The sequence below is a fragment of the Nycticebus coucang genome, chromosome 10, assembly GCF_027406575.1.
Source record: "Nycticebus coucang isolate mNycCou1 chromosome 10, mNycCou1.pri, whole genome shotgun sequence".
Classification (NCBI taxonomy): Eukaryota; Metazoa; Chordata; class Mammalia; order Primates; family Lorisidae; genus Nycticebus; species Nycticebus coucang.
In genome coordinates, this window is record NC_069789.1 from 87,723,707 (window position 1) to 87,738,989 (window position 15,283).

The 15,283-nt window shown below is 35.3% G+C and overlaps 1 protein-coding gene across 6 annotated transcripts in view; it reads right to left on the bottom strand.

Moving 5' to 3' along the window:
- Nucleotides 1-15,283, bottom strand: part of RABGAP1L (RAB GTPase activating protein 1 like) — a 754,150-nt gene that overhangs the window by 621,422 nt on the left and 117,445 nt on the right. For all 6 annotated transcript variants that reach the window (XM_053605154.1, XM_053605152.1, XM_053605153.1 and 3 more), the window contains 2 exons: nt 8,056-8,122; nt 2,389-2,491 (listed from right to left, as the gene is read on the bottom strand). In XM_053605154.1, the coding sequence (XP_053461129.1) occupies nt 2,389-2,491; nt 8,056-8,122 (170 nt within the window). The remainder of the gene's footprint in view (nt 1-2,388; nt 2,492-8,055; nt 8,123-15,283) is intronic.

Genomic DNA, 15,283 nt, shown 5'->3' on the forward strand with positions numbered 1-15,283 from the left:
CCAAGGCACTCTACCCAGGCATCAGACAGAGCGAGATTATATCTCCAAAAAAAAAAAATAAGAAGAAAAAAATCGTCAACATTTTTGTGTGGCAGATAAATTAACTTTAAATTTAAAGCATAGGCTGTGTGTCGTGGCTCACACCTGTGATCCTAGCACTCCGGAAGGCCAAGGCCAGTAGATTGCTTGAGCTCAGGAGTTCAAGACCAGCCTGAGCAAGAGTGAGACCCCCTCTCTACTAAAAAAATAGAAAAATTAGCCAAGAGTGGTGGAGTGTGCCAGTAGTCCCACCTACTCAGGAAGCTGAGGCAAGAGGATTGCCTAGGAGTTTCAGGTACCCGCCTGGAGCAAAAGAATGATATTTTATCTAAATAAATAAAAAATATTTAAAGCACATTATATTTTGGATATTATTGTATTATAAAATTATACAAAGTTTATTTTAATCGAACAAATAAACTACAAATGAATTTTCTCTTGGTTTGGTACCTATAGCTCAGTGGCTAGGGCACCAGCCACATACACTGGAGCTGGCAGGTTCGAACCTAGCCAGGCCTGCCAAAAAACAATGACAACTGCGATCAAAAAATGGCCATGCATTGTGGCAGGTACCTGTAGTCCCAGCTACTTGGGAAGCTGAGGCAACAGAATCACTTAAGCCCAAGAGTTAGAGGTTGCTGTGAGCTGTGACACTACAGCACTCTGTGGTGAGACTCTGTCTCAAAAAAAAAAAAAAAAGAATTTTCTCTTGCTGGAAGACAAAAAGTATATGACAATACCAAATGAAATTTGCTACATTAAAACAGAAAGTACTTTTATAACTGGATACTCCTATATTTGAGTCTTCAAACTTATCAATGGGGCTTATTTTTCTCATTTTTGTGTTTTCTTTCTGAACCACTATAAGAAAGAAGGTTACAGGCTGGTATTTACAAGCATGTCTCCAGAAATAACAAATTGCGAGTATAAAAATTATTTATTAATATTAAATATATGAAAAAATAAATTTTATAGTCTTTTTTCTCTCTTTTTAGCATTAACTTTTAGACAACTGAATGTGAGATCAAATGCATGCAATATACAAAATACACAAAACTCTAATAAGAAATTAGAGAATAATTATCATTTTGATGTTCTTCACTAACATATTAGCATATCAATATTCACAAATGCTCCTATATTTAACCAAAAATCTACTGTGGGTGTAAACTAAATACTATTAGGTTTCAAGATAAAACAAAGTAATCCATTACATGCTAAATATAAATTATTATTTGACTGACAGTAAGGTAAGAATATAACTCATTGGGTAAAACTTTATATTTAGTTTAAAATAAAATGATGGAGGGGCAAAAAAACACAGGCAATTAAGAGATGTCTGTTATGGCTTTCACATGAAAGCTATAACCCAATTATAACCTAAAAATAGGGGGAAGGGAGAAAGGGAGGGAAGGGGGAGGGGAGGAGGGCGGAGGGAGGGTGATTGGTGGGATTACACCTGCGGTGCATCTTACAAGGGTATATGTGAAACTTAGTAAATGTAAAATGTAAATGTCTTAACACAATAACTAAGAAAATGCCAGGAAGGCTATGTTAACCAGTGTGATGAAAATGTGTCAAACGGTCTATAAAACCAGTGTATGGTGCCCCATAATCGCATTAACGTACACAGCTATGATTTAATAATAAAAAAAAGAGATGTCTATATAAAACGAGAATAAAAAAATGAAAAAATGATAAATATGACTATTCGATATTTATAAATTCTTCCCAATACAGAATTTATGTTTAAAAAAATGAAAAGGCCAGGGCGGCACCTGTGGCTCAAGGAATAGGGCACCAGTCCCATATACCAGGGGTGGTGGGTTCAAGCCCAGCCCCAGTCAAAACTGCAAAAAATAAATAAATAAATAAAAAGGTAAAAAAAAAAAAAAACAAGAAAAATATTTGCCACAAAGTCAAAAGACTAGAACTAATAATTATTCAATAAAAAATATAAGTGAAAAAAACATATAAGTAATCTATACCGTTAAAAATAGTTTAAATAATAATCATAGATGTGTAAAAACTCCAGAATTTGTTTCCTTTCATCATACTCCTCCATGATTCCCCCAACTAAAATAATTCTATTGTGATATATGAAACACAAAGCCCAAATACTTTCTACATAATCTAATTAAACTAATTCACATATTTGGGGGGGTATTCTTTTATATAGCAGGTTTTTCCCCATAGAAGCATGAAGTACAAAAAAGCACCTCAAATTCTAAATGAAAAGAATATATTCATTTTAAATGACTACCAAATTTTTTTTAAATATGGCAAAACAACATTGTTCATAATATAAAATTTAAAGCAAATAGTAAGGGATTTTTTAAGAAAAGTCACCTTTTGGTGTTTCCTCATTAAGTGCCAGAAATATTGATGCATTGGGGTTCCACATGCCGGTGATGACATAAGCTCTCCCATCATAACTCTTTCCCATGGATTCCTATAAAATTCAAATAGGAATCACCGATAATACATACATCAACACCATCGTCTCTTTAAACAGTATCTTACATTAAGCAATTCAATTTATCTAATTTAGACTAACAATCAAATAACGGCTTTATCTTTATTACAATTTTTTTTCATCTTACAAAAAGCATTACAAAAGCATTTCTATAAATATTAAATTCTGCTATAGCTTTCTTCAAGCACAGTTTCTAGAGACATCAACCTCCTGGATAAAAGGAGGCATGCCCTTACATAATCAATCACAAAAACTTAACATTGCCACTAAGTTATATTTAACTTGAACTTATACTGGTTGTCAAAACTCTCATATAACTACACCTATAAGGATGTACATTATTTCTATTAAAACTATAATACAGAATTAACTGAAGATAGTTAAACTGAATTAATAGCTAATCATAGGAGAAAGTTAATGTTCTTCTCATGTCCTAATTTTTAGTGTATTCTTAAAATATTAATTTAATTTATAGCAATTAATGCCTCCAAATTAATATTTTTACATTATCTATATGGCAGATACTTGTGTACTTTCTTCTAATCATAATCTTAGACTAATTGTGGTTTATAAGCAACATCCAACTCTCTCCGTCTACCCTTATATTATTCCCTCTTCTCTCTCCTTTGTTCTTTAATACTTTGATCAAGCCAGCTCTTGACTCTCACTAAAAAGCTAGCAATTCCTACATCAAAAGCAAGGCCCCATATAAGTTGTGTGTGTGTGTGTGTGTGTGTGTGTGTAGGGATACAAGGAGTAGAAACTGTCCCAGGGAAGAACAGCACAAAACATACAAGTGCACATGCAAAAGAATGGCATCTATGCTATCTCAATTGTCTGTGCCAATTTTCTCATATTACAATTAGAGAGTACTAAAAGGATTAGACTATAACAAAGGGGAAATTTTTTCTTTCCTTTTTTTTTATTTTTTTTATTTATTTATTTTTTTTTTTGTAGAGACAGAGTCTCACTGTACCGCCCTCGGGTAGAGTGCCGTGGCGTCACACGGCTCACAGCAACCTCTAACGCTTGGGCTTACGCGATTCTCTTGCCTCAGCTTCCCGAGTAGCTGGGACTACAGGCGCCCGCCACAACGCCCGGCTATTTTTTGGTTGCACTTTGGCTGGGGCTGGGTTTGAACCCGCCACCCTCAGCATATGGGGCCGGCGCCTTACTCACTGAGCCACAGGCACCGCCCTTTTCTTTCCTTTTTTTTTATTATTACCCCCATATACATGCTCCTCTGAACCCCTGTAAAATTGTATTATTTGGTAATCACTATCTACATTTTCCTAGTATGTTACTGGTATTTCACTAATCAGAGCACACAGATTGAGTGCAGAGACTCTACATTTGAGAGATAAGGTACACGCAAGGCTATGTATAAAGGATATCCACTTAGCAAACCAAACACTCACGTGTTCTCTTTTTCTCTCTCACAGATACACACACTTACGTATACCCCAACCCCCGTGCCCTCCCCCAACCCGTTTATCTCCTAATTAGGCCTCCAATTAGAACAGGAATTGGCTTCTGACCCCAAAGAACCAAATTCATGTCTAGACTGGAACTTTTGCTATACTTAAGTCTCAAAAGGTGAGCTAGACCAATTAAAATCTCTCTTTCAATTAACAAATACATACCAAAGACATTGGGCACTCAGCAGTGGAAGCTAAAAGATTTTGATGACAAGTCAGGCCATCAACAAGAAAAAGTTACAACATATTATGAAGTAGGGGGAAAAAATATTTTTTAAAAAAGTAAAGTAGTTGGAAACTGCTAAATAGTAATAAAGAAATGGAGAAAATAACCATAAAAAGGCCACACAGAAGAAAAGGTTACAAGATAACATGTTATGAAGCAGGAAAAAATATATATATGAAAACAGAGTGTTTGGAAATTACTAAGTGGTAACAAATGGAGAAAATACCATTAAAAAACTTAAAAAATTATAAGTTATGCAGATAAAAAACAAAGGCAGATACCATGAGGCAAGAAGGAATGGAGAGAGAAGCAGAAGGAGTGGGATCAGAGATAAAAGGACAGAGATGGGACAGGGAGGGAGCAAGTACAAGAGAAGATAACAGAGGACGTAAGGATTAGGAACTGTAAAATGAAATATTCACTTTCACTGTTTTACACATATGCACATTACATGAGTACTGGATTACAACACAAAATGTATTTTTAACTGTAGATACAGCTATTGTCTAGTGTCAATAAATGGCTAATGGTAAAGATCCACAAACTTTCTGAGGCATTTCCAAAGTTTATATTGTGTTGCAGTACCAAGAAACCTGCCTCTGCTGGGTTTTCTGCTTTTCTTGGTTCCTTGCCATTCATTAGGGTTTTCTTAGGTATCAACAGCTAGGGATCAAAAATTCTCAGCCCCTTATTCCTACACTACAAGTACTTTGACCAAAAATATTCTTACTATTGGAAGAAAATGGAGTCTTTGTTACTTGTACACCCCAAAAAACTATTTTCATTTATATATGATTTTATTTATTTATTTTTTTTTTTATCGTCCTTGGTAGAGTGCTGTGGCATCACAGCTCACAGAAACCTCCAACTCCTGGGCTTAAGCGATTCTTTACCCCAGCCTCCTGAGTAGCTGTGACTAAGGCACCCGCCACAACGCCAGGCTATTTTTTGTTGCAGTTTGGCCGGGGCCCGCCACCCTCGGTATATGGGGCCGATACCCTACCCACTGAGCCACAGGTGCCACCCTATATGTTATTTTATTTATATACATTTATATACACACACATATATATATATAAAGTCATGTGTTGCTTAATGCCACAGGGATACTTTCTGAGAATGTCTTCTGAGGGAATTTCATCAGGGTTTGAATATCAGGTGGGGAACCTATAGCCGTAAGGCCACACATGGCCTTCTAGGTCCTTAATTATGGCCTTTTGACTGAAGAAATTTTACAAAAGAAATTCTTTTATTAAAAGGGGTGCAGTAGAGAAAGATGAAGTTTTCCTTGCCTCCTTTGGTGCATAAAAAAGAACAATCTTGAAATCAGAAGACCACAGGTTCCCACCCATAGCTTACCACACACCCAGGCATATGGTACAGCCTATTTGTTTGAGGCTACAAACTTGTACACAATGTTACTATATTGAATACTCTAGGTAGTTATAACAAAATGGTAAGCATTTATGTATCTAAACACAGGAAAAGCACAGTAAAATACAGTATTATAAACTTATGGGGTCACTGTCAGAGAGACAAGCTATCTTTGACCAATACGTCATTGTGCAATACATGAGTAAGTAATCTGACTATGGTTTGTGACTTTCATTTTACAAAGATTTTACATTAAACTAAAAACATTATGGATTTATTAACCTAGAAAAATCTCAAATCACCTTGCTTATCAGAAATATTCACAAGGAAGAAAGGACTATATTGGTTAAAAATTGTTCAAAACAAACAGAAAAGTCTCACAAATGCTCGAGTTAAATGAAATGTAATTGGCATGCTTTTTCAAAATTCATGAGAATAAATAAGTATAAGAAGGATAAATTTGTTTCCAGTGTTCACATGGTACTTGGGTATGTCACAGAAGGAGCAGAAGTATTAACAACTTGCTCTAGAAGGCAGAACAAAGAATAATCAGGCAAAGTTACAAGAAATATGATTATATGGTGATTATCATGAAATAATTTTGTAATAACCAGAACTTTCCCTTAGACTTTAACATAAGTTAGTAAGTTCCTTTTTATTAGATGTAGTCTAGCTGAGACTCAATGACCACATATTAGAGATATCACGAAAATTACAGAACTGGGTAATAACAAATTGCAAATATAAACCCGAGTAGCTGTGACTAGGGCACCCGCCACAACGCCCAACTATTTGCTGTGGAGGTAAGCCCCTTCTCTGAATTGTGACAAGCCTTTGTTTTGATACAGACTCAAAGGTGAAGGACTGTTCTGCAAATTAGACAGCCATGATGAAGGAGCCCCAGAAAGTTAAATGGTATCTATAATTCTATAATCTGAACTAAGACTTTGTGGACAAATCTGTGACAGTGATTCACCTTCATCTTTAAAATTCTGAAAGACTCTGATTAATTGGGACCTACAATCTTAAAAAAAAATTTTTTTTGCAGTTTTTGGCCAATGTGCTTCCAAAGTACCTCCTCACAGAATTTTCAGAGCTCTAAAATGCTACGGCTTGGCTTAAGTAAGCCACATTCATTACTGATATGTGGTAAAGATAAATGAAAGAGAGAGAGAGATCAATAGCTAACTTATGTTTTCACATTCAAGTTAACTTATCTTGTCCTTATCTGACCTATCCAGGCAGTGCTTCCTTGATATTTCTGAACTCATTTTACTACTATAGAGAGTACTTAACCCATTGCTATAGTCACATATATAACAGGTTTCCACCCCAAGATTATGAACCCACACATGGTAATAACTATATTTTACTCATCTCTATAACCCCAGACCTTCACAAAACACTTGGTACACAAACAGATGCCCAAAAGCCTGAATGACCATTCCATTACTGGTAGAAAATTAGTGTTGATATTACCATGAAATAATTTAAAGAAAAAGTTAAAATAATTAGCAATATTTAACTGACATTTGCAAAACACAGCTGAAAGAAAGAAAACATGTAGTGCTTATTAATAAATATAAAAATCTCAATTCACTAAAGACCTTTATACTTATTTTCTCATTTTAATGTTATTTCCTATGACATTTCTAAATCATAAACTAAATGTTTTCAATAACTGCATTATTAAAAAGTAGTTTTGTTTAAAAGTTAAGATGACTTGCTGCTTTTACCAGCTATTGAATATATTAACCTTTAAGGGCATTCCTTAAATCAGGGGTCCTCAAACTTTTTAAACAGGGAGCCAGTTCACTGTCCCTCAGACCATTGGAGGGCTGGACTATAGTTTAAAAAAAAAAAAACTATGAAGAAATTCCTATGTACACTGCACATATCTTATTTTGAAGTAAAAAAACAAAACGGGAACAAATACAATCACATCACTGCATGTGGCCCACGGGCCATAGTTTGAGGACCCCTGCCTTAAATAAATACCACTCCCACAATAAATATATTTTGCTAAGGACAGGTAATCAAGAAGAAATTAAGAAAGGGAAATGCTTTATAGAAAACAAAAGCATTAATCACAATACTCAAATTTATAATGTATATTAAAATAAATGAAACACATATTCACTCTGGAGATACTTATTATAATCATGTACTTATTATTTTGGGTTCCAAGAAAAGTCATCTTCCTAAGATGATGAATAGAAGTACACTGTCATTAACACTATCCTTTTACTTGCTTTCAACTTGCAAATGACTATTTGGGTGGAAATTGTCCTAAATCGCTCCCCTCACATGTAACTTTAAGTTCAGGTTTCCAAATTAAATTACTATTATATGCCTGAAAGAAACAATTTTGACAATATGACAAAATTTTTAAATAGAAAATACTTTTAAAATATAAAATAACTATCATCTATACTTGGTTAAGCGCTTAAGATTATCATTACCATATCCAGTAAATGCATGTCACTGTTCTTCACGTTTCGACCTGGGCTTAATAACATTCCAAAACATCTGAAAATATTGGGGGGAAAAAAAAAGGAGAAATAAGGTATCAAGAATATATAGAAGCCCAGTGAGCAAAAATTCTTTTTAAATAACTACATAATCTGAGCTGTGTACTTACAAAGAGCTTTAGTTGCTTCTTTTTCTAGGAACACCAGAAATAAGAATTCATGGAGATACATAATAAAATCACATGGAAATAAGTTATCTAAATTCCCAGATCTTTATATTGCATGTAAAATATTACCAACAGTCATAAATTGTACTCCTCCGCCAAAAGGCCACAAATTGGTGACTGAAATTAAATAGGCAGTGAGATATAAACTAGTTTCTAGGGAGATAAGAGCTTTTATTTGCCTTAGAGTTATTCCAAACATATTGGTTAAGATCAGTTAACCCAGCTAAGTCAAAAGGAGGTTTCTAAAAGTAAGACATTGAGCTCCCACTTTGCATCTAACCAGATTAACAGAAAGCAACTATTACTCTGGGCCTCAACAGTCATGGCCATTGAGTACAACATGTTAATGCCACAGTATATTCTCAGTTTAAAAAAAGAAGTTATATAAACTTTATTACTAAATGTGCTACTTTAGTAAAGATATTATCCAATATACTATTTTTGTTTGGTTTTTTTTTTGTGGGTTTTGTTTGTTTGTTGTGAGACAGAGTCTCACTATGACGCCCTCGGTAGAGTGCCATGGCATTACAGCTCACAGCAACCTCAAACTCTTGGGCTTAAGCGATTCTCTTGCCTCAGCCTCCCAGGTAGCTGGGACTATAGGTGCCGCCCATAACACCCAGCTATTTTTTTGTTGCAGTCGTCATTGTTGTTTAGCTGGCCCAGGCTGGGTTCGAACCCACTAGCTTGGGTATATGTGGCCGGTACCCTGCCCACTGAGCTATGGGCACTGCCTATCCAATATACTATTAATATAGTATTAATTCTTTACATTGCTCTGTGTTTCACAATACTAGAGAAGCTTTAGGAATCTTACTACCACTTTATTTGAAAAGGATTTTCATAAGCTCTTAAAATTCAGCTAAATCTAAGATTTTGAAATTTGTTAGCTATTATTAACTCTACTTTACGGGTAAGCAAAATAAAGTTCAGAAAAGCAATTTACCCAAATTCATATTGCTCTTAATTAGGTCTTATAACTCAAGAGGCAATATAATTTATCCACAGTGTTCCTTTGCCAACAACACATACCCACACTTACAACACTATTTTTATTGCAGCTTCCCAAAATTTAAAGATACACTATGGGGCACTTTATAGAAGAGGTAAAGAATATTACTGAATTAAATATAAGAGTTCCAAAATTTCAAACAGTGGCAGATGACCTGTCAAAACTTAATCTGATCCTTATTGTTTTCCAAAGGTTTACTTTTGTAGTAGTGTGTCTTTTTCTTACATGAATAAAACAAGTGATTGGTTCTGTCCAAATATAAGCTTAGTAAGTACACAAAATAACAATACTCTAACATTCATAATTTCAATAAGAGTACTATACCCAGTGTCTCTTTCCTATGAACTCCTAAAATAAACACTGTCTCTACAAATTAAATGATAATCATGCAGTTCACTGTACTATTTCTTTCACTATTGTCTTAAATTCTTGCTAAGCAAGAATTTTAAAAAATCTAATTCTTTTTCAGATACAAAATTTGGTTTCTCTAACTAAAAACTCAGGTCAGGCTCGGTACCCACAGCACAGTGATTACCCACGCCAGCCATATACACCGAGGTTGGCAGGTTTGAACCTGGCCCAGGATAGCTAAACAACTGCAACAAAAAAACAGCCGGGTGTTGTGGCAGGCGCCTGTAGTCCCAGCTACTCGGGAGGTTGAGGCAAGAGAATCACTTAAGCCCAAGACTTTGAGGTTGCTGTGAGCTGTGATACCACAGCATTCTACCAAGGGCAACACAGTGAAACTCTGTCTCAAAAAATAAAAACCCAGGTCAATGAAGACAGATTTGTCTCACATGTCCCCATATACTTTGCTTCAGCTTGTATCTCCCATGGGTTTTTCTAGAAGAATTTACTATGTTATGATTTTTTAAATTGTAAACTATTATTACATGCTCATTATAATAAATTAACAAATACTGAAGTATGTAAGGAAAAAAAAAAGATTTCTCCCTTCTCTCTCAGCCCCTCAGGAACCAATGCTAACAGTTCGAATTATTGTTCTACTTTTCCTTTTGGTCTTTTTGAAAATTTAAAGTTTTATACCATTTTGTTTCTCAAGGACTTCCAGACAAATGATAAAATGGATAAAATTTTATACTTTTTTAGCATAATATTCCCATATTAAGTTCTACTCAAAAAGGAACCTTAGATGTTTAGATTTTCCTTTAAATGGTAATACTTATCACCTCATTTTTTTATCTTTGGTATACTGGTCTTTTCCTGACTTATATGTGCCTTTAGAGGACTCACTTAACCCCCTTGGGCCTCTTCTTCCTCACCTAGCAAATAGGAGAGGTATGATACACAAACTTTAAGAGTTCTTCCAGCACTAAAATTACATAATCATTTTCTATCAAAATGTATTAGTCATTTCCAAAATTATACTTCATTAAAGCACATCAGGATTCCTACAGAGACCAGCAAGATATATTAGGAATAATGTGTCAGGAATTAGATCAATATTATTAGTAACACAAACACCTAATGGAATATGGGGTGTTTCATCAGATAGTTCAAAGTATTCCATCTTCTCTGATTAACTCTGTAAATAAAAGAGAAAGCAAATTGCTATCCCACCTATTTTTTCAATGAGTTTACGGTCTAGCAGGGGAGGAAAATAAGTAGACAAGAAGTCAGACAAGATACAGTCAGTTCTGTGATATCTATTAAGTAGAGAATGTTAACAAACCAGAGAGGAGACACACACAACATTATTTATAATATAGCAAATAACTGACCTGACCAAAAATTAGAAATAAAACCTCTTGAGAAGGATATGTGATATTATCGTTAAAATAGAAGCCACTATTTATTGACTACCTCAACTTTAAGGCAGACACTTCGATATTAGTGCAATTATGTTTGAAAACAGCCCTGATTTCAGAAAGTAGAAGTGGTCTGCTCAAAGCAACATAGCTACTGAATTATAAGACTAGAAGCTGGGCGTTGTGGCGAGCGCCTGTAGTCCCAGCTACTCGGGAGGCTGAGGCAGGAGAATCGCTTAAGCCCAGGAGTTGGAGGTTGCTATGAGCTGTGTGAGGCCACGGCACTCTACCAAGGGCCATAAAGTGAAACTCTGTCTCTACAAAAAAAAAAAAAAGACTAGAATTTAAGCCCAAGTTTATTACTACGAAGGTGTATGGTCTTTTACATTATAGCCTGCCACTTCTCCTAAGCTAGCAACAGAAAAGACTATAAATTCCCAGCATAACCCTGGGAAAGTCACAAATGCCAAAGTCTTACTGTCCACATTTCTAAAACACAAATACCTGCTTATATGTTCATTATGTTAACATAAAAGTTGAAATAAAAAAACTCACAGTAAAAGTGCACTGTAAACTATAAAGTAGTTACCAGTTATAAATTACTTTTACACCTTCCATTCTCATTAAGAAGAGAAAGCTCTGACTTCCACAGTACTTAATGAGGTTTTTACTCAAAATAGAGATTTAAGCAGCTTTTAATACCACTTTAGATTCATAACACCAAAAAATCAACATCTCTAGTATTGCTTTAGACTTAACTGCAGGGGAAAAAAATAAGAAAAGAAGATGTTACCTTAATCTCCTATAATAAGAAACTTTAACTTTTCTTTTTTACTTTTGCCTTTGGTCCATGAAAGCATTAGGAATTCTATACAATTCCTTGAAGACCACAGGTAAAAATGGAAGAGAGGAAGGATCTGACCAAACCTCAGTTAAAGAACCCTGGCTCTTGCTATACTAAATTTTTGTTATTAAAAATGAGAAAATGATAACATAATAGAAAGGGGTAAATAGAACTGCAAAAAATAAAATCTAAAATTCAATCACAGTTTTTTTGAGCAATATGTAAAACATTAAAACTACGTAATTTTATAAAAGCTGGAAACCCAATCCATCCTACTGTAAAGAGACTAAAACAAAAAGATAATTGGGACGCCCAGACACCTGTCAAGTGATACCTTGTGCTGCCTCCCACCAGCAAGAAGCCTCTCATCAGATGCAGCCCCATGACCTTGGATTTTTCAGCCTCTATAACTCAGCTTAATGCTCGAGCTAAACCACATCATTCCACTCCCTTTGCCTGCTGTAGGGGTACCTGATATGCCATAAATTTACTTGCATCACGGTCACTCAGACAGGGCACGAGAACCTAAAGAGCAAGAGGAAGTGAAAGGAAAATTAGGGCAAGGAAACAGATAAAAGAAATCACTCATGAGGAAGAATCAGCAGAAAACTCCAGGCAACATGAAGAACCAGTACAGAACAACCCCGCCAAGGGACCATGAGGTAGCTACTGCAGAGGATTCCACCTATACAGAAATGTTAGGAATGACAGAAAGGGAATTTAGAATACACATGTTGAAAACAATGAAAGAAATGATGGAAACAATGAAGGAAACTGCTAATAAAGTGGAAAATAACCAAAAGGAAATCCAAAAACAGAATCAAATAAGAGATGAATGATATGAAGAATATAAAAAGGATATAGCAGAGCTGAAGGAACTGAAACAGTCAATTATGGAACCTAAAGATAAAATGGAGAGTATCAGCAACAGGTTAGACCATGCAGAAGAAAGAATTTCAGAGGTAGAAGACAAAGTTTTTGAGATAACTCAGATAGTAAAAGAGGCAGAAAAGAAGAGAGAGAAAGCAGAACGTTCACTGTCAGAATTATGGGACTTTTGAAGCGTTCCAACATACGAGTTATAGGAATTCCAGAAGGGGAAGAAGAATGCCCCAGAGGAATGGAAGCCAATATAGAGAATATTATAAAAGAAAATTTCCCAAACATCACCAAAGATTCTGACACACTGCTTTCAGAGGGATATCAGACCCCGGGTCGCCTCAACTCTAACCGAGCTTCTCCAAGACACATTGTGATGAACCTGTCCAAAGTCAAGACAAAAGAAAAGATTCTGCAAGCTGCCAGGAGTAAGCGCCAGTTGACCTACAGGGGCAAATCCATCAGAGTGACTGCGCACTTCAATAATGAAACTTTCCAAGCAAGAAGACAATGGTCATCTACCTTTAATCTACTTAAACAGAACAATTTCCAGCCCAGAATTCTGTACCCTGCTAAGCTAAGCTTAAAAATTGACAGAGAAATCAAATCATTTATAGATATACAAACATTGAGGAAACTCGCCACAACAAGACCAGCTCTACAGGAAATACTTCAACCTGTTTTGCACACTGACCACCACAATGGATCAGCAGCAAAGTAAGAACTCAGAAATTAAAGGACAGAACCTAACCTCCACACTGATGCAAAAGATAAAACTAAGCAATGGACTCTCACAAAATAAGACGAATACAATACTACCACACTTATCAATTATCTCAATAAATGTTAATGGCTTGAATTCCCCACTGAAGAGACATAGATTGGTTGACTGGATTAAAAAACACAAGCCATCCATTTGCTGTCTGCAAGAAACACACCTGGCTTCAAAAGACAAATTAAAGCTGAGTCAAGGGTTGGAAGACAATTGTTGAGGCAAATGGCATTCAGAAGAAAAGAGGAGTTGCAATCTTATTTTCAGATACATGTGGATTTAAAGCAAGTAAAGTCAAAAAAGACAAAGATGGTCACTTTATATTGGTCAAGGGAAAAATACAAGAAGACATTTCAATTCTAAATATTTATGCACCCAATTTAAATGCTCCCAGATTCTTGAAACACACCTTACTCAATCTGAGCAATATGATATCTGATAATACCATAATAACAGGGGACTTTAACACTCCTCTTACAGAGCTGGACAGATCCTCTAAACAGAAGTTAAACAAAGATATAAGAGATTTAAATGAGACCCTAGAACAACTGTGCTTGATAGACGCATATAGAACACTCCACCCCAAAGATAAAGAATATACATTCTTCTCATCACCCCATGGAACATTCTCCAAAATTGATCATATCCTCGGACACAAAACAAATATCAACAGAATCAAAAGAACTGAAATTTTACCTTGTATCTTCTCAGACCATAAGGCACTAAAGGTGGAACTCAACTCTAACAAAAATGCTCGACCCCAACCAAAGGCATGGAAATTAAACAATCTTCTGTGGAATAACAGATGGGTGAAGGAAGAAATAAAACAGGAAATCATTAACTTCCTTGAGCATAACAACAATGAAGACACAAGCTACCAAAACCTGTGGGATACTGCTAAAGCAGTTTTGAGAGGAAAATTCATCGCTTTAGATGCCTACATTCGAAAAACAGAAAGAGAGCGCATCAACAATCTCACAAGAGATCTTATGCAATTGGAAAAAGAAGAACAATCTAAGTCTAAACTCTGTAGAAGAAAAGAAATATCCAAAATCAAATCAGAGATCAATGAAATTGAAAACAAAAGAATCATTCAGAAAATTAATGAAACAAGGAGTTGGTGTTTTGAAAAAATAAATAAAATAGATAAACCATTGGCCAGACTAATGAGGAATAGAAAAGTAAAATCTCTAGTAACCTCAATCAGAAATGATAAAGGGGAAATAACAACTGATCCCACAGAGATACAAGAGATCATCTCTGAATACTACCAGAAACTCTATGCCCAGAAATTTGACAATGTCAAAGAAATGGATCAATATTTGGAATCACACCCTCTTCCTAGACTCAGCCAGGAAGAAATAGAGCTCCTGAACAGAACAATTTCAAGCACTGAGATCAAAGAAACAATAAAAAAGCTTCCAACCAAAAAATGCCCTGGTCCAGATGGCTTCACTCCAGAATTGTATCAAACCTTCAAGGAAGAGCTTATTCCTGTACTGCAGAAATTATTCCAAAAAATTGAGGAAGAAGGAATCTTCCCCAACACATTCTATGAAGCAAACATCAACCTGATACCAAAACCAGGAAAAGACCCAACCAAAAAGGAGAATTTCAGACCAATCTCACTCATGAATATAGATGCAAAAATTCTCAACAAAATCCTAGCCAATAGATTACAGCTTATCATCAAAAAAGTCATTCATCATGATCAAG